This window comes from Podarcis muralis, chromosome 5, assembly GCF_964188315.1.
Source record: "Podarcis muralis chromosome 5, rPodMur119.hap1.1, whole genome shotgun sequence".
Classification (NCBI taxonomy): domain Eukaryota; kingdom Metazoa; phylum Chordata; class Lepidosauria; order Squamata; family Lacertidae; genus Podarcis; species Podarcis muralis.
The window spans coordinates 94,347,509-94,371,528 of record NC_135659.1 but is presented as its reverse complement, the minus strand read 5'-3'; the positions used below and the strand labels follow the sequence as shown (position 1 = coordinate 94,371,528).

The following is a 24,020-nucleotide window of genomic DNA, read 5'->3' as shown; positions in this document are numbered from 1 at the left end:
CTCCATCAGTATAAGCTAAGCAAAATCCCTTATTTGGGCTGCTGATCCCTTATTTTCGAGGCTGCTGGTCCCTTATTTTCCAATCTGTAAATTGACAGCTATGGGGGCCCGTGTAGTTTATTTCCCTTTTATTTCCAGCTCCGGTTTCTGATCCCTCCTGAGCTTAGTTGCAGCAGGAGAATAGCTGTCAACTTTCCCCTTTTCTTGCAAGGAATCCTATTCGGAATAAGGGAACTTCCCTTTAAAAAAGGGAAACGTTGACAGCTAAGAGCAGGAGTGTTTCTGAGAGCATGCAGAGCGCCTACCCCTCGCTACTGAGCCACAGCGGCAGATCCTGAATAAATTGCCTGGGACGGCAAGGTGCATGCAAAGAAGGAAGGAAGAGCAACTTCAGCCAGGGAAATGTAGCCGATGCTTTCTGCCCTGCTCTTTCTCCCCGCTAAAGGGCAGAGTGCTTCTGAGCGCGTGCAGAGCGCCTTGCCGTCGATACTGAGCCCCGGCGGCAGCAGGAGCAGCAGATCACGAGACAGCTGGCCGACATGAGCGGGTGCAGGCAAAGAAGGGAGGACGGGAGGGGAAACGCCAGCGATGCTCTCCGCCCCGCGCGAGGGGAAACGCCAGCGATGCGCTCTGTCTCTCTCTACTTTTGTCCGCAAATGACCCGAGACTAGAAGAGGGGCTACGGAGCCGCAATACCGCACTTCGCCGCCAGAGGGCGCAGCACGGACCGCGCTCCCTCCAGCGCGCTTGCCGGCTGCACACACGTCACTGTCGGCCTCGCGAGGGAGGGGCTGAGGCCCGGGACGAGCCGGAGAGTGCTCATTTGCATCCCGCCGCGACCGGCATGCCTTGCGCCCACCACCACGCGGTTCTTGCGGGCTCCGCCGGTTCGGTGCCGGTCTCGGCTGTGGTGGGGACGCCGCTTGCAGGGAGGGCGAAGGGCGTGTTCCGGGGCGCCCGGGCATCTGAATCATGGCCCGCAGGCGAGGGCACCGTAACCTCAGGGGCAGGCGCGCGTGCGGTGGCTGGTGCCGTGCGGGTGCAGAAGGCATACTCTGGTTTCTCTTCAGATCGTATAAATCTTTCGCCTTTTACTAAAGATTTCCGTGGAGAGGAACATTTATGAGTTTTCAACTAATTTTTTGAGGCCTTGCTTCGGCAGGGCTGTCCTTTCTTGGTGCAAAAATAGAACTAGTTCTTAGTCGATTAGCTGTAGGTAGGAATAGCAACTAGTCAGTCTTGGTAAGGCTCTGTTGTTGTTTAGTCCTTTAGCCGTGTCTGACTCTTTGTGACCCCATGGACCAGAGCACGCTAGGCACTCCTGTCTTCCAGTGCCTCCCGCAGTTTGGTCAAACTCATGCTGGTAGCTTCGAGAACACTGTCCAACCATCTCGTCCTCTGTCGTCCCCTTCTCCTTGTGCCCTCCATCTTTCCCAACATCAGGGTCTTTTCCAGGGAGTCTTCTCTTCTCATGAGGTGGCCAAAGTATTGGAGCCTCAGCTTCACGATCTGTCCTTCCAGTGGGCACTCAGGGCTGATTTCCTTCCGAATGGATAGGTTTGATCTTCTTGCAGTCCATGGGACTCTCAAGAGTCTCCTCCAGCACCAGAATTCAAAAGCATCAATTCTTGGTGAGGCTCTACTACTACTCAAATCTGAGCTTGTGGTTCCGCACGATGTCTCCCCCCACCAAAAAAGAGAGATGCATTTGGAGCTTGTTCGTTTATCTTGTTCAGCCTTCTTTTGGATCTCTCCATCATATGGCAACCACAGCAGAAAAGTAAAAAACAACTGCCCTGACTTCTTCTGATGAATACAAATTTAATAGATATAATAGAGCAATGATGGAGAAGTAGAGCTTTGTGTCATCCACATATTGCCAGACGTACTGTCTCCTAGTCCTACCTGTATATTTATTTTATTTATTAAATTGGTATACTGCCCTATACCCGTAGTTCTCAGACGATGTTGGGGATTGAACCTGGGACCTTGTGCATGTGAAGCAACCTTCCCTTTGCCTTGTTCGACAGAGGGCTGCAAAATCAGAAGCAAGAGTATATATGCTGGAGAAAATAAGTGAGAGAGAGAGACAGGAGATCCCAGCAGACATTAGGGATGCCAGAATTGTCAATCTCTTTTTAAAAAGGTGACAGAACGGATTGTGGAAACTATCACGGCATCTCTTTATTAGCTGTGGCCGGGAAAATTCTTGCAAGGATCTTAGCAAACTGTCTCTTAACAATATCCGAGGCCACCCTTCCTGAATCCCAAAATGGTTTTCGGCCTTCTAGGGGGACAGTGGGCATGATTTTCACCACTCAACAGCTTCAAGAAAAATGCAGAGAGCAAAACCAACCCCTGACTAAGGCTTTCGACACTGTAAATCCATGTGGACTGTCCTTGTGAAAATTGGCTGCCCAGATAAATTTGTGAACATCATTCGGCTCCTCCATGATAATATGACAGCAACGATCGCAGATACCAATGGCTCTCAAAGTGAACCATTCAGTGTTATCAGGTGTTAAACAGGGTTGTCTTATTGTCCCAACTCTATTCATTATTTTCATTGCCATGATCCTACACTTTGTCGAAGGGAAACTCCCCACCGGAGTAGAAATCATATATCGAACAGATGGAAAGCTCTTCAATCTGAACAGGCTGAAAGCAAAGAGTAAGGTTACTGTAACTTCCATCATGGAGCTTCAGTATGCTGATAACAACGTAGTGTGCGCACGCTCAGAGGATGACCTCCAAACCATCCTAAATATCTTCGAGGAAGCTTGCGAAAAGCTTGGCCTATCCCTCAACATCCAAAAAAACAAAGTGCTGCACCAACAATACAAAATAACCCCTCTGCAGCGCCACAAATCGAACTCAATGGGCAGTTACCTTTCCACAAGGGCCGACATTGATGCTGAAATCCAGCATCGCCTGAGCTCTGTGAGTGTGGCTTTCTCCCGACTGAAGTGCAGAGTGTTTGAGGACTTGGACATTCGCAGGGAAACCAAAATGCTTGTTTCCAAAGCTATTGTACTACCAACCTTGACTGCATGCTTGTGAAACATGGACCACTTATAAACGCCATCTCCAACTCCTTGAAAGATTCCATCAACGGGGTCTTCGGAAATCTTTACACATCACTTGGGAAGACAGGCGAACTAATGCCAGATCTTTGGAGGAAGCAAAAATCACCAGCGTCAAAGCAATGATTCTTCAACATCAACTTCCTTGGACTGGTCATGCCTGATTATCGTCTTCCAAAGCAACTACCGTATTCCGAACTTAAAAATGGAAAGCGTAATGCTGGTGGTCGACAAAAGAGGTTTAAAGACTCTCTCAAAGCATATCTTTAAAATTATAGTATAAACACCAACAGTTGGGAAACACTGGCCTGTGAGTGCTCCAATTGGAAGACAGTCTTTACCAAAGGCATTGTTGACTTTGTCGGAAACCTATGTCCCCACTGTGGAAGGACTTGTGGATCCAGAACTGGCCTCCAGTCACTTACTGTTAAGACCATATTCAAGGAAAGCAATCTTACTTGACCAATAATAATAATAATTTATTATTTCTACCCCACCCATCTGGCTGGGTTTCCCCAGTCATTCTGGGCAGGTTCCAACAAAATATTAAAATACAATAGTCTGTCAAACATTAAAAACTTCCCTAAACAGGGCTGCCTTCAGATGTCTTCTAAAAGTCAGATAGTTGTTTATTTCCTTGACATTTGATGGGAGGGCATTCCACAGGGCAGGCGCCACTACCGAGAAGGCCCTCTGTCTGGTTTCCTGTAACTTGGCTTCTCGCAGCGAGGGAACCACCAGAAGGCCCTCGGAAGAGGACCTCAGTGTCCGGGCAGAATGATGGGGGTGGAGATGCTCCTTCAGGTTTGCTGGATCGAGGCCATTTAGGATTTTAGAGATCAGCACCAAGACTTTGAATTGTGCTCAGTAATGTACTAGGAACCAGTGTAGGTCTTTCAAGACCAGTGTTATGTGGTCGTGGCGGCTGCTCCAGTCACCAGTACGGCTGCCACATTCAGAATTTGCTGTAATTTCTGGGTTACCTTCAAAGGTAGCCCCACATAGAGCGTGTTGCAGTAGTCCAAGTGGGAGATAACTAGAGCATGCAAGCAGGTAGGGTCTCAGTCTGCATACCAGATGGAGCTAGACAGCTGCCCTGGACAAAGAATTGACCTGCGGCTTCATGGACAGCTGTAACTCCAAAACGACTCCCAGGATGCACACCTACTGGTAGCAGCAATAATAGCACATCACATTTACTTAATAAAAACTAGTTCTATTTTTTCACTACGAAAGGACAGCCCTGCCGAAGCAAGGCCTCAAAAAATTAGTTGAAAACTCATAAATGTTCCTCTCCACGGAAATCTTTAGTAAAAGGCGAAAGATTTATACGATCTGAAGAGAAACCAGAGTATGCCTTCTGCACCCGCACGGCACCAGCCACCGCACGCGCGCCTGCCCCTGAGGTTACGGTGCCCTCGCCTGCGGGCCAAGATCGAGATGCCCGGGCGCCCCGGAACACGCCTTTCTCCCTCCTTGCAAGCGGCGTCCCCGCCACAGCCGGAACCGGCACCGAACCGGCGGAGCCCGCGAGAACCGCGTGGTGGTGGGCGCAAGGCATGCTGGTCGCGGCGGGATGCAAATGAACAATCTCCGGCTCGTCCCGGGTCTCAGCCCCTCCCTCGATAGGCCGACAGTGACGTGTGTGCAGCCGGCAAGCGCGGAAGGGAGCGCGGTCCGTGCTGCGCCCTCTGGCGGCGAAGTGCGGTATTGCGGCTCCGTAGCCCCTCTTCTAGTCTCGGGTCATTTGCGGAGAAACGTGGAGCGGGGCGGAGAGCATCGCTGGCGTTTCCCCTCCCGCCCTCCCTTCTTTGCCTGCACCCGCTCATGTCGGCCAGCTGTCTCGTGATCTGCTGCTCCTGCTGCCGCCGGGGCTCGGTATCGACGGCAAGGCGCTCTGCACGCGCTCAGAAGCACTCTGCCCTTTAGCGGGGAGAAAGAGCAGGGCAGAAAGCATCGCCGCATTCCCTGTCTGGCGGTACTCTCCCTTCCCTCCTGGCTTTCACCCTGCCGTCCCAGGCAATTGATTCAGGATTTGCTGCTCCTCTGTGGCTCAGTAGCGAGGGGTAGGCGCTCTGCACACGCTCAGAAACACTCCTGCTTCGCCGAAGCTCAAAGGGATCAGAATCCGGAGCTGGAAATAAGTGGGAAATAGAAGGGAAATAAACTGCACCAGCATCCAGGGTTAGCTGAAATTTGGGTCGGTGCGGGGGCGTGTTGGGTTGGGAAATACCTGGATCCCAACTTTCTCCTGGTCTTCCCCAGACTCGTCTCTGGCACACGCCCCCTTTTCAGGCCTGGAGCTCTGACGTCATCAGGCCCTGGGAGTTTCCACAGCACGTGGAGGGGAAATCCTACATGAGATCCTCTCTCTGCCCTTGAAGAGGAAGATCCCATGCATCTTCCTTTAGCCTCGGGGAGAACCTCGAGTTGGGTTACTTTTGGGAAGAAAGAATTCAATAGAAGTGGTGAGGGAGACTTCTGAAGTTATTATTATTATTGCCTGTTAGGATTTGCATACATACCCTTCACCCGAAGATTCCAGGGCAGATCGCAACAGAAAAATACAAAATGAGAATAGAAACAAAAACAAACAAACCACCAACCTTACCACAAACACATTTTTGAAAACCATAAAATGTTAATCAGACCAATGCTTGGTTTTTTCCAGGCACGGAGCCACCGCAGAAAAGGCCTATTTGGATTCAAGGTGTGAAAACAGGTATGGCAAGAGACCTTTTGGCACCTGAGGCTCACCACAAAACGGGGTCCTTCTCCCCACCAGGGAAGAAGGGGTAAGTGAAGATCTACAATCACAAATGGGGGACAGATCTGCATCGAGATCTGCTGTCCCTGTGGATCCCGCCAACTGAGGCAGTCGCCTCACTTTGCCTCATGGGTGGGCCGGCCCTGGTGTGTGTGTGTCACACACCTATGGAATGCTCTCCCCTGGGAGACTCGCTTGGCACCATTGTTGTAGATCTTCAAGCACCAGGCAAAAACATTCCTCTTTCACCAGGCCTTTGGCTGTTAACTCTCTATGTGTCTCATGGGTGCCCACCCTCCCCTGCCATTGCTGTCGGGGTCATATAGCAGCGGCTTCTGGCGAGAGCTCGCAAGAATTCCCAGAGATCTTGCTGGATCTCACGCAACCGTCTGAGCAAGGCTTTGGCAGCGTTGGCACGGTCCCATGTCGCCTCGGGCAGCGAAACGGGATGGGCCTCCCCGCTTAGCCCATCTCCCAAAGGCTGACTCAGACGCCGAGAAGCCACGAGGCGTCGGGATTTGCATCCGGAGCCCCAGTCTCGGAGAAGGGAATCCACGCGTTCTCTTTCTCTTTCACCACCTCCTCCTTCCTCTTCTGTTGAAGGAACAACAACAGGGCAGGGCAAGGGACAGGTTATTGCTCTCTCTCTCTCTTTCTCTCGTTCTTCCTTATAAAGAGGAAGTGGGGAAGGTTTTTCTCGCAAAGACTCCCTTGGCAGCCTCCACCTGATCTGGTGCAGATAAAAGGCAACTCCGCAAGATTTGCAAAGGCTTTCCCAAGGTTCACCCGCGGAGGTTTGTAGCAGGCGATGGGCCTTTGAAAAGGATCTGTGGCCAGAACGAACTTGGATTTCTGCAGTGTGTGGTGGGGGTGATTTTCTACAGAGGTATAAATCCACACAGGACATTAATCTGCTCTAGCCTTCAGCTTGCCTGCCTTGACACCATGAGTTCCAAGCCTGCGCCCCCATGGAGATCCAGGAGTTGCCTTTACACCAGCCTGTGGGACTTCAAAGCCATGACGGAGACAGAACTGAGCTTCCGGGCTGGAGATCTCTTCCAAGTGATCGAGAAGAAAGGAGAGTGGTGGTGGGCCAAGAAGCTGGATCCGTCCCGGACGGGTTACGAAGAAGGCTATGTGCCTTACAACTACTTGGCCAAGCAGGAGACTATGGAGGCAGAGCCGTAAGTACACGTCTGCAAATATCCCCAGCCAGTTTTAAAAGTGTTAAAAATGCAGCATAGAGATGAAATCTGGGCATTGAGTGCTTTGGAATTAGGGTCCCCACAATACCTTGACTTAATGTGGATCGGGAACCTCTTTCTCATCCTACAATTTCCCCTTGCTTTCTCCTCCAGCAAGCGCTGCACAACACTTTCTGCTCCCTAAACCCAGAGGTTCCCCATGCTTTGAAAATCTGATTTGGGAAGAGATACATCAGTGGCCCGGGGAATTTGGAAAGAGTGTTGGGCAGCAGTAGTTGGGGGTCTGGGAGCTACATGGATGAGGGGAAATTTAAAAGACGCACACGAGAGGTTTACAACCTGCATTAAACCGAGATGTGGACAGGCACTTTACCCACATCCCGATTGTGGGACCGCAAAAGCCAGATTGATTTGATATGCAGATTTGTTGGATTCATTTGATTTCACATGCAAAACAAAAAACAAAAACAGGCGCATTCCCTCTTCCTGCTTTGGCAGAGCCTCGTGAGGAGACGGTGAAGCACAGGAGGAGACTGCAATTTCACCCATACATTATCTCCTGTCTTCATTCCAGCCTTGAAGGATTGCTTTATTGTTGTTGTTGTTTAGTCCCTTAGTCGTGTCCGACTCTTCGTGACCCCATGGACCAGAGCACGCCAGGCACTCCTGTCTACCACTGCCTCCCGCAGTTTGGTCAAACTCATGCTGGTAGCTTCTAGAACACTGTCCAACCATCTCGTCCTCTGTCCTCCCCTTCTCCTTGTGCCCTCCATCTTTCTCAACATCAGTGTCTTCTCCAGGGAGTCTTCTCTTCTCATGAGGTGGCCAAAGTATTGGAGCCTCAGCTTCAGGATCTGTCCTTCCAGTGAGCACTCAGGGCTGATTTCCTTCAGAATGGATAGGTTTGATCTTCTTGCAGTCCATGGGATTCTCAAGAGTCTCCTCCAGCACCATAATTCAAATGCATCAATTCTTTGGCCATCAGCCTTCTTTATGGTCCAGCTCTCACTTCCACACATCACTACTGGGAAACCATAGCTTTAACTATACGGGCCTTTGTTGGCAAGGTGATGTCTCTGCTTTTTAAGGAATGTAGGATTGTTTACTATAACTTTAAGGCTTGCCTTTTCAGGCAAAGGAGGAAAAAAGCTTGCTCTAAACGCAGGGTTGGAAATAAAGCTGCGGCCGCTCCCTGGGATGTGGGTTCTGCACCTGCTTTTGTGCTGGCGGTTGCAGAATTTGCTGCATGCCGTGCATAGAGGAAAACTATGGAGCACACTTTCTTAAGAAGAGAGGGCTATTGAAGGCTGCAAGCCACGATGATGACTCCGTAGTAGGAGGAAGTAATATTTCTGAATGCCAGTTGCTGGAAACCGCAGGAGGAGAAAGAGGGCATTTGTGCTCAGTTCCTGCATCTGACATCTGGGTGGCTGCTGTGAGCACAGGATGGTGGAATAAATGGGACCATCAGCCTGTCCAGCAGACTCTTCTCATATTTCTGCATCTCCCCAGCACTGGATTTGCCTTTTTGGACCACACCTGCACATTGAACCACAGAGCTGGGAAGGAGGAAAAAGCTCTCCAGTGCAACTGCCTGTGGTTCAGGTTTCTTGTTTTTAAAATGTCTGTGCCCCTCAATCATACTGTTATCTCTTTTTTTTAATAGAAAAAATCCTTCCAGTAGCACCTTAGAGACCAACCAAGTTAGTTACAGTCATATCTCAGGTTACATAGAATCATAGAGTTGGAAGAGACCACAAGGGCCATCGAGTCCAACCCCCTGCCAAGCAGGAAACACCATCAGAGCACTCCTGACATATGGTTGTCAAGCCTCTGCTTAAAGACCTCCAAAGAAGGAGACTCCACCACACTCCTTGGCAGCAAATTCCACTGTCGAACAGCTCTCACTGTCAGGAAGTTCTTCCTAATGTTTAGGTGGAATCTTCTTTCTTGTAGTTTGGATCCATTGCTCCGTGTCCGCTTCTCTGGAGCAGCAGAAAACAACCTTTCTCCCTCCTCTATGTGACATCCTTTTATATATTTGAACATGGCTAGCATATCACCCCTTAACCTCCTCTTCTCCAGGCTAAACATGCCCAGCTCCCTTAGCCGTTCCTCATAAGGCATCGTTTCCAGACCTTTGACCATTTTGGTTGCCCTCCTCTGGACATGTTCCAGTTTTTCAGTGTCCCTCTTGAACTGTGGTGCCCAGAACTGGACACAGTACTCCAGGTGAGGTCTGACCAGAGCAGAATACAGTGGCACTATTACTTCCCTTGATCTAGATGCTATACTCCTATTGATGCAGCCCAGAATTGCATTGGCTTTTTTAGCTGCCGCGTCACACTGTTGGCTCATGTCAAGTTTGTGGTCAACCAAGACTCCTAGATCCTTTTCACATGTACTGCTCTCAAGCCAGGTGTCACCCATCTTGTATTTGTGCCTCTCATTTTTTTTGCCCAAGTGCAATACTTTACATTTCTCCCTGTTAAAGTTCATCTTGTTTGTTTCAGACGCTTCAGGCTGTGTTTTTTCGGGTTATGGACCCACCGAAACCCAGAAGTACCGGAAAGGGTTATTTCTGGGTTTCAGGGGTTGCGCATGCGCAGAAGCACCAAATCGCAACCGGCGCATGCGCAGACGTGGGTTGCAAACGCTGCAGGTTGCAAACGTGCATCCCGCACAGATCACGTTCACAACCCAAGCACCTACTGTATTGGTATGAGCTTTCGTGTGCATGCACACTTCTTCAGATACACTGAAACAGAAGTCACCAGACCCTTATATATAGTGAGAGGGTGGGGAGGTGTATTACTCAGAAGGGTGGTGGGAATGGGTGATGGGCTGATAGGTGTGGTAAACCTGTTGGACTGTTATATAATAATAATAATTTATTATTTATACCCTGCCCATCTGGCTGGGTTTCCCCAGCCACTCTGGGCGGCTCCCAATCGAGTGTTAAAAACAGTACAGCATTAAATATTAAAAACTTCCCTAAACAGGGCTGCCTTCAGATGTCTTCTAAAAGTCTGGTAGTTGTTTTTCTCTTTGACATCTGAAGGGAGGGTGTTCCACAGGGCGGGCGCCACTACCGAGAAGGCCCTCTGTCTGGTTCCCTGTAACCTAACTTCTCGCAATGAGAGAACCGCCAGAAGGCCCTTGGCGCTGGATCTCAGGTTCCGGGCTGAACGATGGGGGTGGAGACGCTCCTTCAGGTATACAGGACCGAGGCCGTTGTTAATGACTGCAATTGGTCTTACAGGAAAAATCAAGGGGTGAGATGACTAAAAATAGCTTTATCATGTATAATGAGATAAGAATCCAATGTCTCTATTCAGACCAGGTCTCTCCATGGTTTTAAGTTTGGTAATAAGTTGCAATTCAGCAACTTCTCTTTCCAGTCCATTTCTGAAATTCTTTGGTAACAAGACAGTTACTTTGAGATCTTGTACAGAATGTCCTGGGAGACTGAAGTGTTCTCCTACTGGTTTCTCTGTCTTGTGATTCTTGATGTCAGATTTATGTCCACTTCTCCTTTGGCGTAGGGTTTGGCAGAGCAAATGCAGAGCTATGCCCTATCCTAACAAGCAGTAACCGTATTTTTCGCTCTATTGGACGCACCGGACCACAGGACGCACCTAGTTTTTAGAGGGGGAAATCAAGGGAAAAAATATTATTCCCCCCCCCAGCCCCAAAGAGCAACGGACAGGCTGTGCGCTTCCTCTTTAGCCTTGAGCAGCATCTTTAGCCTTGCACAACGGGATGGATCGTGCCCGCTGTCCACCGGGGCTGGACTAGATGACTCCTGGGGTTCCCTTCCAACCCTGCAATTCTGTGACCTTGGAAGTTGTTGGGGGTCTCCACCACTGGAGGCTTTTAAGCAGCGGTTGGGGGACCATCTGCCTGGCGTTCTTTAGCTGTGATTCCTACATTGTGAGGGGGCTGGGCTAGATGACCCTCGGGTGGCCCTCCCAACTCTATACAGTCCTACACGTCTGCAGCAGGAGATCCACAGCCACTTCACACAATGTCCACTCCCAATTTTCATTGGAGAGACATGTGGCTTCACTGTCTAGGTAGGTACCCCCCTACCTGCCGCTCTTCCCTCACCCCACTTAAGCCGAGGGAATTCCTGCCCAGAGAAGCTCCCAGGTGAGGCAAGGGTTAAGATCTACCTCTGGTAAATGGCTTTGTATCCTCCCTCTTTCCCTTTTCTCTTCTTCTTCTATGCTAGTTCCTTCTCTTGTGTTTTGTTTAAAAGCTGCAAAGTTTCCTTTTTTATAATATCCCCCCCTCCAAACTAAAACGTTAATCTAGATAAAAACACTGATCCAGAGGAAAATAAGGGGGTGGAGAAAGGACGAAAAAAGAAAAAGAGGTAGAGATAGAGAGATTTTTAAAAAGTTGGCTTCTTTAGCCTTGTGCAGCCTCCCGTGGCTGGAGAGGCACGCACGGCTAAAGAGGAAGCCCTGGCAGCGAGCGGGATGGATCGCACTCGCTGCCCGGGCTTCCTCTTTAGCCTTGCACAGCCTCCCGCGACTGGAGAGATTGCGCAAGGCTTTTCTAGAGGAGGGAGAAGGGACTGACTGGCCGCGTCAGTCCCTTCTCCCTCCTGGGGAAAAGCCCGCAAGAGCCGCGTGAAGCTTGTGTGCGGCTCTTGGGGGCTTTTCCTGCTTGCCTCCCCCCTGCATTCGCTCCATAGGACGCACAGACTTCCCCCCTTACTTTTTAAGACGGAAAAACTGCGTCCTATGGTGCGAAAAATACGGTACCTTTCAATGCATTGCCATAAAATTACTGTTTCTCGTTTCTATGACCTCGTTGCTCTACCGCTGAACTGCAACCCTTCTTCCCTGAAAGGAAAGCAATTTTAAAAAATTGTTCCTTCTGTAGGTGGTTCTTTGGGCAGATCTCCCGTTCTGAAACAGTCCACCGGCTGATGTCAGAAGAGAATATGGTCGGGGCCTTCCTAATCCGTATCAGCGAGAAAAAGGGTGCTGAGTATGTTTTGTCAGGTAAGTGTTTTTCACTTCCTACTTTTCCGACTTGAGTGACCAGCTGCAAAGGAGAAGACACTCCTAGTAATTTTCTTATAGAGCTGGGTTTTCATTTTGTTAAACGTATATATCGCTCGCCACTGCAAGAAGCCCTGCAGCGATTTACGCCAGAGACATCGGCAATAAGATTTCTGCTAACCGTTCATTACTACCATTTCTTGGTGATTCTTCTGCCGCGGCAGCTTACAAGTTTTAATATAGAATGGAACAGAATAGGAATCCTCATAAACAGGCCAGAGTAGGCTGTTGAAAATCCAGCATAAAATAAAGGCAGAATGGAAATGGAAAACGGAACAAAAGACCTTGTCATTTTAAAAAGAAAAGTTGTCATCCAAAAGTTGCCCAAAAGAAAATAACAATGGTGTCGGGGAGGGGGGGGACTCCTTGTGCGAGGAGTTCCAAAGATCAGATTCTATGGTGGAATAGACAACCTTTTTCAACCCTTTTTAGCTGTGGGCCGGTCCACTGTCCCTCAGATCATGTGGTGGGCCGGACTATATTGGGGGGGGGGGGGGGAGGAGAATGAACAAATTCCTTTGCCCCACAAATACAGTGGTACCTCGGGTTAAGTACTTAATTCGTTCCAGAGGTCTGTTCTTAACCTGAAACTGTTCTTAACCTGAAGCACCACTTTAGCTAATGGGGCCTCCCGCGGCTGCTGCCACGCCGCCACTGCGCGATTTCTGTTCTCATCCTGAAGCAAAGTTCTTAACCCGAGGTGATATTTCTGGGTTAGCGGAGTCTGTAACCTGAAGCGTATGTAACCTGAGGTGTATGTAACCTGAGATACCACTGTAACCCAGAGATTCATTTTAAATAAAAGCACACATTCTACTCTGGAGAGCCAGTGTGGTGGTTAAGAGTGGTAGACTCGTAATCTGGTGAACCGGGTTCGCGTCTCCGCTCCTCCACTTGCAGCTGCTGGGTGACCTTGGGCCAGTCACACTTCTCTGAAGTCTCTCAGCCCCACTCACCTCACAGAGTGTTTGTTGTGGAAGAGGAAGGGAAAGGAGAATGTTAGCCGCTTTGAGACTCCTTAGGGTAGTGATAAAGTGGGATATCAAATCCAAACTCTTCTTCTTCTTCTTCTACTCATGTCCAAACATGCTGATTCATGGACTGTCCGCAGGCCGGATTGAGAAGACGATTGGGCCGCATCCGGCCCCCGGGCCTTAGGTTGCCTACCCCCGGAATAGTCCCTGTCTCCTATGACCTAGTCCTAGCAGGTCCTCTGAGCGCAATCTCAACATCTGGGCAGGTTTATGCTGGAGCCAAAGGTCCTTTAAGCAACTTGTTTCCAGGTTGTTTAATCCTAGAATTGTAGAGTTGGAAAGGACCCTGAGGGTCATTTAGTCCAACCCCATGCAATGCAGGGTTTAATAATAATAATAATAATAATTTATTATTTGTACCCCGCCCATCTGGCTGGGTTTCCCCAGCCACTCTGGGCAGCTTCCAACAAAGATTAAAAATACATTAGAATGTCACACATTAAAAACTTCCTTGAACAGGGCTGCCTTCAGATGTCTTCTAAATGTCAGGGAGTTGTTTATCTCTTTGACATCTGATGGGAGGGCGTTCCACAGGGCGGGTGCCACCACCAAGAAGGCCCTCTGCCTGGTTCCCTGTAACATGGCTTCTCGCAGTGAGGGAACCGCCAGAAGGCCCTCAGTGTCTGGGCTGAACGATGGGGATGGAGACGCTCCTTCAGGTATACTGGGCCGAGGCCGTTTAGGGCTTTAAAGATCAGCCACCAACACTTTGAATTGTGCTCGGAAATGTACTGGGAGCCAATGTAGGTCTTTCAAGACCGATGTTCTGTGGTCTCGGCGGCCGCTCCCAGTCACCAGTCTAGCTGCTGCGTTAAAATGTCAGACGCGGAGGAACATTTGCCCAAAGCCTCTCCCACACTCAGGTATGAAACACAGCAGATCCTGTCCTGAACAGAACCGTGTGGGAGATGGCAGCGTGCCTAGTTTTCACCAGGGCACTTACGGGAACAGGAAGATAACAACCTGTAATGATTTGGGTGTTCCCCCTGCTTCCCCTCCCCCTTTCTGCATTGTTCCCTCTTTCTCTGACTCTCCTTTCCGGGATTTCACAGTCCGAGATGAGTCACTGGTGAGGCACTACAAGATCTTGCGCAACGACCAGGGAGCTTACTACATGAACGCCACACGCTCCTTCCCAGATCTGCTCTCCCTCGTCGAGTATTACAAAGAGAAAGCGCTCACCCACGGGCTGAGACTCTTGACCCCGTGCTACAAGGTAAGTCCTAATTTGCAAGTGCAGACGCATTTGGCCGGCCCCGGTTAGCAAACGGAAATGAGGACGAGAAGGTCAAATGTCCTTTAATGACCTGACACCTTGTTCTCCATGTCTTCTGAATGGCATCTCCCGAAAAGAAATTCAACCTGTATTTTAAAGTCGTCTGGCATCTTCCCATATGAACCTACCCGAACCCTGAGATCATAACCCAAGGCCCTTCTGTATGTGCCGCCTCCTCGAGAGGTCCGGAGGGTGGCAACACGAGAACGGGGCCTTCTCTGCAGTGGCTCCCCATCTATAGGATGCTCTCCCCAGGGACGTTTGCCTGGCACCTTCATTATACAGTGGTACCTAAGGTTGCAGATGCTTCAGGTTACAGATGCTTCAGGTTACAGTCTCCGCTAACCCAGAAATAGTACCTCGGGTTAAGAACTTTACCTCAGGATGTGAACAGAAATCGCACAGTGGCGGCACAGCGGCAACGGGAGGCCCCATTAGCTAAAGTGGTGCCTCAGGTTAAGAACAGTTTCAGGTTAAGAATGGACCTCCAGAAGGAATTAAGTTCTTAACCTGAGGTACCACTGTACACCTTTAGACGCCAGGCAAAAACGTTCCTTTTTAACCAGGCCTTTGTTGATCTCATTGATCTCTTTTAGAATGTGGCTTGGGGGGGGGGCATTACAGAGTTACAGTGGTACCTCGGGTTAAGTACTTAATTGGTTCCGGAGGTCTGTTCTTAACCTGAAACTGTTCTTAACCTGAAGCACCACTTTAGCTAATGGGGCCTCCTGCTGCCGCCGCACAATTTCTGTTCTCATCCTGAAGCAAAGTTCTTAACCCGAGGTACTATTTCTGGGTTAGCAGAGTCTGTAACCTGAAGCGTCTGTAACCATAAGGTGAAACCGACAGAGTTCAGAGAAAGATGGCCATCAGTCATGGATGCTTTAGCTGAAATTCCTCCATGCAGGAGGTAGGATGAGATGATTCCTGAAATAACTTCCAACTCGACCGTTCTAAGAACTTGACCAGGAAAGTTTTGGAAGTCTTTAGGGTTACTGTTACGTACTGAAGTTCTCACCCTGGGCCAGCAGGGGGATACTGTAGATAGTTATGCAAATAAGGGATCGAAAGTGACGTTCAGTGATTGGATAGTTACAGAAAGTGGTTACTGTTGCGTTGTAGTGGAGCTCTATATAAGCAGGCTGGCTGAACCCTTCAGTTCAGTTCTGTTCTGGCCTGTGAATAAACAAGAGCTGTTTGAAGAATCGCTGTGTCGTCTGATATGCTCACCCACAACTTAACAGTTTCATTGGTCCTCTGGGTGAACCTTAGGTAACAAAGTCTTGCCATTTATTTTCTTTCGACTCCAGCAAGAGCCCACGGCGATGCCGCACTGGGACGACTGGGAGAGGCCAAAGGAAGAGTTCCGCCTTGCCCAGAAACTGGGCGCAGGTTACTTTGGAGAAGTCTATGAAGGATACTGGAAGGACAGAGTCAGAGTTGCGATCAAAGTGCTCCCCAGAGGTGAGAGTTCGGCTTCGCACAGGAGCAAAGGAAGCTGCCTTTATCATGCCAGGTCAATGTTGAAGAGGTCTTGGAAACATCAGCTGGTCCAAAGAGAAGCAGCCAGATTAGTGATTTGGGTTCCTTGTTGTTGTTAATATGCCACCCATCTGACTGTGTTGCACCCAGCCAATCTGGGTGGCTCCCAACAAAATATTGTTGTTGTTTAGTCGTTTAGTTGTGTCCAACTCTTCGTGACCCCATGGACCAGAGCACGCCAGGCACTTCTGTCTTCCACTGCCTCCCGCAGTTTGGTCAAACTCATGCTGGTAGCTTCGAGAACACGGTCCAACCATCTCGTCCTCTGTCGTCCCCTTCTCCTTGTGCCCTCCATCTTTCCCAACATCAGGGTCTTTTCCAGGGAGTCTTCTCTTCTCATGAGGTGGCCAAAGTACTGGAGCCTCAGCTTCACGATCTGTCCTTCCAGTGAGCACTCAGGGCTGATTTCCTTCAGAATGGAGAGGTTTGATCTTCTTGCAGCCCATGGGACTCTCAAGAGTCTCCTCCAGCACCATAATTCCAAAGCATCAATTCTTTGGCGATCAGCCTTCTTGATGGTCCAGCTCTCACTTCCATACATCACTACTGGGGAAACCATAGCTTTAACTATACAGACCTTTGTTGGCAAATGAACCTTTGTTGGTGATGAACAAAATATTATAAACACAATAAAACCTCAAACATGAAAGCCAGGGAAGTAAGACAAAAAATATATCCCTAAGTTGCCTCTTGACAGTGCAAAGTTTTCAGACCTTGAAAAGGCTCACTATGCTTTCCTTTACAAGTGCGACAATGGTCAGTGCAATAGGTCGATGAGAAGGTTGGTGGTTCGAGCTTACTCAGGGACGACTGTGGGCAGGATTCCTGAATTGCGGGGGTTGGTCTAGATGACCCTCAGGGTCCCTTCCAACTCTACCGTTCTGTGATTCTATGTGCTTGCTTCCCTCCCGCCCCCGGCAGCTGATCTGACGTACCAGGACATGTTCAAAAACGAAATTGAGGCGATGAAGAAGCTGAGGCACAAGCACATCCTCTCCCTCTACGCCATCTCGACTCGTGGGGACCCCGTCTACATCATCACGGAGATCATGAGCAAAGGGAACCTCCTAGAATTCCTCCGAGGTGAGACCTTTGCACAAGGTGCGTCCTTCACCGTAACCCGCTTCCTGCATTGCTCACAGGTAGGGCTCTCACAGTTTCCTGAGTGGGACAGCGTTTCTCTCTCCACTTCTGACACCGTGTTGCCACCTTCTGATGCTCACGTGTCGAGGGTGCTTGTCTGCTGGGGAAACTCCCCACAGGCGTTTCCACACAGGGGATCCACAGGGCTGGGAACCCAGTACAACGGAGGGTCCTGCTTGCGTGAAGACCCTGCTCACGAGAAGCCCAATGCTTTGGAGGGCAGAGCTAGAGCAGCCACAGGGAGCAAACAGGAAGTAAAGCCCTGCTTCTGCCTGAAATCACGAGTGCTGACCACAAGTCACATGTGAATGTTAGCTTTTGAGCTATTGTGGTCTTTTCCAGCTGTCAGTGGCGTAGTGTGGGGGGTGCAGGGGGGGCCGGCCGCACCGGGCGCAACATCTGGGGTTAGGGCAAATCCACAGGTTAGGGGGCGCAAATCCACGGGTTAGGGGGCGCAAATTACTTGCCTTGCCCCGGGTGCTGACAACCCACGCTACGCCACTGCCAGCTGTGCAGTGGATACTGGTCCAAAGGGGCAAATGGGGCACTGCCACACCCACTTCAGTTTTCCCGTTACCCACCCACCTTCCTGCTTGCAACCCATCCAAAGCGTGGTGTTGTCTGCCAGCTTCCTCCTCCTGAGGTCTCAATGTTGCCCATGTAGAACTCAGCAGCGAGGATGACGGAGGAGGCAAATCCACAATTAGTTGGCTCTGCCTGCCCTTGGCTCTCTGGCAATTGACGCGGTGGCTTGGGTGCCCGCAGGCTCCGCGCTGCCCCAAACGGTCCGCCCACTGCCTGCCCCCCAGCTGTAGGGCGGCTGAGTGGGAAAAGGCAGGCAGAGTCCTCAGAGGCCCCACGGAGCAGCCTGACTGCAAGGGGCCGTTGGCACGATCCAGCAGGCTCTCCTTATGGAAACGATAAGCAAAACTTTCAGAAGAACCGCAGGCAGGTCCTAACCGGAATGCCCCTCTATGTTTACTTCCAGGTTCCGAAGGGGAGCACCTGCAGATAGCAGAGCTGGTGGACATGGCGTCCCAGGTAGCAGATGGCATGTGCTACCTGGAGACGCAGAAATTCATCCACCGAGACCTCGCTGCCAGGAACATCCTGGTCGGAGAGAACAACATCTGCAAAGTGGGAGATTTTGGGATGGCCAGGCTGATCAAGGTATTCTCTTGAGGAGGTGGACTTGTAAAAGGGTAAAAGAGTACAGTCATACCTCTTGTTACGTTTGCTTCAGATTACCGTATTTTTTGCTCTATGAGACTCACTTTTTCCCTCCTAAAAAGTAAGGGGAAATGTGTGTGCGTCTTATGGAGCGAATGCAGGCTGCGCAGCTATCCCAGAAGCCAGAACAGCAAGAGGGATTGCTGCTTTCACTGCACAGTGATCCCTCTTGCTGTTCTGGCTTCTGAGATTCAGAATATTTTTTTTCTTGTTTTCCTTCTCCAAAAACTAGGTGCGTCTTGTGGTCTGGTGCGTCTTATAGAGCGAAAAATACGGTAAATCTTTTCAGGTTGCGTTCCGCAGCAACCTGGAAGTACCGGAAAGGGTTACTTCTGGGTTTCGCTGCTCTCGCGTGCGCAGATGCTCAAAATGACGTCACGCGCATGTGCAGAAGCAACAAATCTCAACCCGCGCACATGCAGACACGGGTTGCGTTCTGCTCATGTTGCGAATGGGGCTCCGGAACAGATCCCGTTCGCAACCAGAGGTACCACTGTACTGGGAAATGATGCATAATGAATTGATAAAAAATGTTTAAAAGTACTCCCCCCCGCCCCAATACCCAGAGTCCTTTCTGTTGGGAATAATTCAGACTGAAATCCCCAGGTGTCAAAAAAGGTTGTTTATGTATGCCACTACTGCGGCCTGTGTTTTGTTAGCCCCAAAATGGAAAACAAGTGAGGTCCCAACCAAAGAAGAATGGCAACTTAAACTGACAGAATATGCACAGCTTGCAGACTTAACATATAGAATAAGAGAACAAGAAGAACATACATTTAGAGAAGATTGGGAAACGTTTATTGAATACATGGGAAATAACTTTGTGCAGCTGAAAACACCAGCAGCATTAAGATAAATTTAACAGTGTAAATAGGTTTTGATGGATGTAGTAATGGAATACTGAACGGTATAGTTTTTGTAAAATATGCAGGATTTATGATATGTAAAACGAACCACAGAAAGAGAAGGGAAGTCCTTAATCTCTTAAGGATGAAAAAATGAGTACTTTAAATTGTAAAACAGAAAATTTAATAAAAATTATATACAAAAAACAAAAAGGAATTTTCTTGAGGCTTGGGGAGTGTTGACAGTAAATAAAAATAGGTTGTGCACCGGCTGGTGTTTGCTGCGCATTTTTTAAAAAAAAGAATTCTGCACCAATATGACACCAAGTTTTGCTGAATTCTGTGGCTCATGCAGTTAATAATAAAAGTGCACAACTGTTCAGTGGGTTGTTGTTATACATACATGTTGTTCTTCTGTTCTTGCAGGACAACGTTTACGAATCTTACTCCCACAACGTCCCCTACAAATGGACGGCACCGGAAGCCCTTTCCCACGGCCGCTACTCCGTCAAATCCGACGTTTGGTCCTTTGGAATTCTCCTGTATGAAATCATGACCCTTGGCCAGAACCCATATCCAGGTGCGTTTGAGATCCGGGGCATCGTAGGAACCGAGGAAACTGCTTTATACTGAGCCAGACCACGGGTCCTCCCAGCTCAGTGCTGCCAGCACTGACTGGCAGAGGCTGTTGATGTTTCCCGGCAGGGCACATTCCCAGCCTTACAGAGGCGGAACCAGGGTAGCTTCTCTATCCCTGAGTTACGGCCCTTCTGCAAGTCATTTTGGCAACGGAGGCAGCCCAGGACCTGCCCCAGCTGGAGGTTTTAAGCAGAGATTGGATGGTCATCTGTCATGGATGCTTTACTTGAGATTCCTGGGTTGGACTAGATGAGCTTTGGGGTCTCTTCTATGATTCTATGATGAATGCATAGCCGTGCTAGTCTTAGGCTACAAGATTTATAGTGTTAATTCAGCCCTTCTAGCTGGAAGGATTGCACACATGAAATAAATGGATATTTATATGCTTGGGAAACAACAAAGGCGCTGGTTGCAAGGAAACAAGAAAGGCCAGCTCTGAAAATGGATTAAAATAAATAGAAGGATGAGAAGGTGATTAAAGAAGAAGGATGTGGTAAACAACAGGAAGCAACGGACGTATGTTTGTAACAGGAGCGGGAAACCTAATCATTTTTTTTAAAAAAAGTATTAAATTTAAATAATTTGGATTGATTCATTAAAATTTGGAAAACCAATAAAAATTAATAATAATTTTAGTATAAAGACACAATGTATAATAGTGATTAAAGATTAAAGGATGTCGAGCTAAGGGGGGAGGAAGCCACATGGATATATACTACAGTCGTACCTCCGCTTATGTAGCCCTCCGGTTACGTAAACTTCAGGATATGTAAGCGGCAAGCCCGGAAGTATATTTCTGGGTTTTTGCCACGCACACATGGGCAGAAGTGTTAGACCGCATGCGCAGAAGCGGTCCTCCGGTTGTGAAAACCTCGGGATCCGGCCGGACCTCCAGAACGGATCCCATCCACAACCAGAGGTACCACTGTATAGTTTCTATTACCATATTTTTCGCTCCATAAGACATGCCTTTTCTCTCCTAAAAAGTAAGGGGAAATGTGTGTGCGTCTTATGGAGCGAATGCAGGCTACACGGCTATCCCAGAAGCCAGAACAACGAGAGGGATCGCTGCGCAGCGCTCCCTCTCACTGTTCTAGCTTCGCCGTGCGAAGCCTCTTCAGGGCAGCAGGGAGCCTTCATCCCCCTGCCCTGAAGAGGCTGCGCAGCTATCCCAGAAGCCAGAACAGCGAGAGGGATCGCTGCGCTCCCTCTCACTATTCTAGCTTCTGCCCTTCCCTCACCTCCCGGAAAAGCCCACAAGAGCCGCGCGGATCGTGTGTGCGGCTCTTGGGGGCTTTTCCCCGAGGAGGGAGAAGGGCAACCCGTTCCCTTTAAAGAATTTTTTTCCCTTGCATTCCCCCTCTAAAAACTAGGTGCATCTTATGGTCAGGTGCTTGTTATGGAGCGAAAAATATGGTAATTTGATAAACACAGGATTTGAATTTGTTAATACGATACGATACGATATCTTTATTGTCATTGTCCCATACAGAACAATGAAATTGAAAAACTACATAAAACATTCAAAAACCCCTAAAAACTCTGAAACCCCATTTTAAAATACAATATACTATAATTTGTAACTGTGTGATTTTGCAACTGTAATTTTTCATTCTTGAACAATAATAATAATAGAAATAAATTGATGATCATTTAAAAAATATAATGTTAATTCAGCAGCACCTGCTGCATTTTAAATGCAGCTACACTTACTATTATTATTATTATTATTATTATTATTATTATTATTATTATTATTATTACAGTGGTACCTCTGGTTGCGAACAGGATCCGTTCCGAAAAAAGCGCAACCTGTGCCGTATCTGTGCCGTATCTGCGCAGGTGTGTGGCACCATTTGGCGCTTGTGCGCATGTGCGAAGCATGATTTAGCACTTGTGCACATGCACGAGCGGCAAAACCTGGAAGTAACCCTTTCCAGTACTTCCAGGTCGCCGTGGGACGTAACCTGAAAGAACGTAACATGAAGCAAACGTAACATGAGTTATGACTGTATTAACATTATTGTTTTCTGTTAAGTTGTGGGCGAACATAGCAGACGACACAGCGATTTCTCCAGAGCAGCTCTTTATTTGTAAGCTGGACAGAACTGAACAGCAAACAGCTCAGCCGGCCTGCTTTTATAGGCAGCCGGCTGTCAACATTGTAGCAACAACAACCCAGGGTTTCCCGCCTAAAATAACTGACGTGGACCTGAGTGAAAACTATCTACAGTATCCCCCTGCTGGCCCAGGGTGAGAACTTCAGTACATAACATTTTCCTCGCTCTTTGCAGGTATGACCAACAGTGAAGTTTTCAAGCACGTCCAGACCGGTTTCCGGATGCACTGCCCACTCAATTGTCCTGCCACAATGTACAACATCATGTGCGCATGCTGGGACCTGAACCCAAAAGAGAGGCCAGACTTCAAGCAGCTCCGAGGGCAGCTCCAGAGTTTCACCATGTACGAGAACCCGGAATGAAAGGAGCAGCTTCCTCTTTCCTCCTCCTCCTCCCTTTAAACCTCGCAAATTTCGTACGGAGAAAGCGACCTCTATCGAACCGAAACATGCACACACCTTGGGAGGGTAGAGGAGCAGGCTTTGGGCTTCTGTGATAAAAACAGACTCCGACTGCGGACATGTGATCTCCGTGCCATATTTGTTCAATTGGCATTGCAGGATAAGAGACTAAGAAGAGATCAGGCCAAACTCCTCTCAGGGCTGGCATCTTGTTCTCCCAGTGGCCAACCCAAGGAAAGCCTGCAAACAGGACATGAGTGCAAGAGCCGTCCAAGCTGGTGCCCATTACTACATCTCATGGGAAGAGAGGAAGGGTGGGATCTGGGGACAGGCCCATTTAACTGTCGCTCATGAAGAGCGGGGTGGCGCTGTGGTCTAAACCACTGAGCCTCTTGGGCTTGCCGATCAGAAGGTCGGCGGTTCAAATCCCCACAACAGGATGAGCTCCCGTTGCTCAGTCCCTGCTCCTGCCAACCTAGCAGTTTGAAAGCACGCCAGTGCAAGTAGATAAATAGGTACCGCTACGGCAGGAAGATAAACGGCGTTTCTGTGCGCTCTGGTTTCCATCACGGTGTTCCGTTGCACCAGAAGCAGTTTAGCCATGCTGGCCACATGACTCAGAAACCTGCCTGTGGACCAATGCCGGCTCTCTCGGCCTGAAAAGCGAGATGAGCGCTGCAACGCCATAGTCGCCTTTGACTGGATATAACCGTCTAGGCTTCCTTTTTTTACCATGAAGCACCACCGGGAATGTTCATCAGGCTATAAAAGCTATCATGCACAAGAAAGGAGAATCAACGCACAAGGCTTCTGGGCGTCCCCTGTTTGGAAGGAGGCAGGAAGGCAAAAGAGCAGATAACCTCTTGAAGATGAAGGCTTCATTTGCAGAACAAACCTCGGCGGACTTGTGTGTTTTCTGAGGATGTGGCTCAGATCGGCAATATTCGAGTTCAAATCTGAACTTTTCCACCTTGCTTTTACCGTTCCAGATTTTTTGGGGGGGGGGCAGTGGGTGTATTTGGAATTTTGAAAATGTGCAGTGGGTGCCAGGCACAAAATGCCGAACGTGACGGCACAAAATTGCGGCCACGTCTGAACGAATGAGAACGAATGTTTCCCCACCAGACCCCAACCTATGGGGAAGAACACAAACACATCTGCATCAGCCACTGGTTCTCAGTCATAAGGAGAAGGTTTTTGCACCTCTCTTCTCTTCAGAACAGGAAGAGGAGTAGGTTTCTAATCCTGGCATACAATGGAACACAGGTGTGTTTAATGCAGGAGAGACAGAGCCAATACGAGGAGGAACTGAGCAGGAAGAGCAAAGAGTCTTCCTTTTGCAGCAGTAGGCAAACTGGCAGGTACAGTTGCTGTACTGGTGACCCCTTCTCTGTGGCAGCAAACAAGATGGTCTTCAATTGATGGTCTTCAATTGATGCTGATGTGCTTGTTTGGGAGCGCAGCTGTTTAGAATAAAAGGGCATCTGCCTGGTAGATTCCACTGGCTTGTTCAGATCAAGTCACCAAACCTCAAAGGACTGTCCTTGGAATTAACTCATTGCAACCTGATTGCTGCATTAATCAGCTGTACATTAAAAGTGTGTTAACGACAAAAGAAGTTTCTCTCTCTAAATATCACGTCTGAAAGTGGCCAAAGGAA

At 49.0% G+C, this 24,020-nt stretch overlaps 1 protein-coding gene and 2 non-coding genes across 4 annotated transcripts; 2 read left to right on the top strand and 1 right to left on the bottom strand.

The window, feature by feature from the left end:
- The first annotated feature begins 1,050 nt into the window (after positions 1-1,050).
- LOC114599998 (U5 spliceosomal RNA) lies at positions 1,051-1,166 on the top strand. Its single transcript, XR_003707411.1, has one exon. It is a non-coding gene; the product is annotated as a U5 spliceosomal RNA (small nuclear RNA).
- A 3,156-nt stretch (positions 1,167-4,322) lies between these two features.
- Positions 4,323-4,438, bottom strand: LOC114599997 (U5 spliceosomal RNA). The gene has a single exon (XR_003707410.1). It is a non-coding gene; the product is annotated as a U5 spliceosomal RNA (small nuclear RNA).
- A 1,146-nt stretch (positions 4,439-5,584) lies between these two features.
- PTK6 (protein tyrosine kinase 6) lies at positions 5,585-23,461 on the top strand. Of its 2 annotated transcripts, none has more exons than XM_077929377.1 (9): positions 5,585-5,805; positions 6,771-7,034; positions 11,949-12,070; positions 14,217-14,380; positions 15,751-15,904; positions 16,904-17,065; positions 18,114-18,295; positions 19,627-19,780; positions 22,134-23,461. In XM_077929377.1, exons 2-9 carry the CDS (start codon positions 6,796-6,798, stop codon positions 22,319-22,321), a joined length of 1,365 nt encoding a protein of 454 aa, XP_077785503.1. In that variant the 5' UTR covers positions 5,585-5,805; positions 6,771-6,795; the 3' UTR covers positions 22,322-23,461. The 2 variants fall into 2 exon arrangements, with proteins under 2 accessions (XP_077785503.1, XP_028591281.2); XM_028735448.2 differs by having other exon boundaries at positions 5,733-5,878.
- The last annotated feature ends 559 nt before the right edge of the window (positions 23,462-24,020 follow it).

Coding starts and splice junctions, on each gene's coding strand:
- PTK6 (XM_028735448.2), top strand. CDS start 5,808: ATGGCAAGAGACCTTTTGGCACCTGAGGCTCACCACAAAACGGGGTCC. Junction 7,035..11,948: donor GAGACTATGGAGGCAGAGCC/GTAAGTACACGT, acceptor TTCCTTCTGTAG/GTGGTTCTTTGGGCAGATCT. Junction 15,905..16,903: donor GATCAAAGTGCTCCCCAGAG/GTGAGAGTTCGG, acceptor CGCCCCCGGCAG/CTGATCTGACGTACCAGGAC.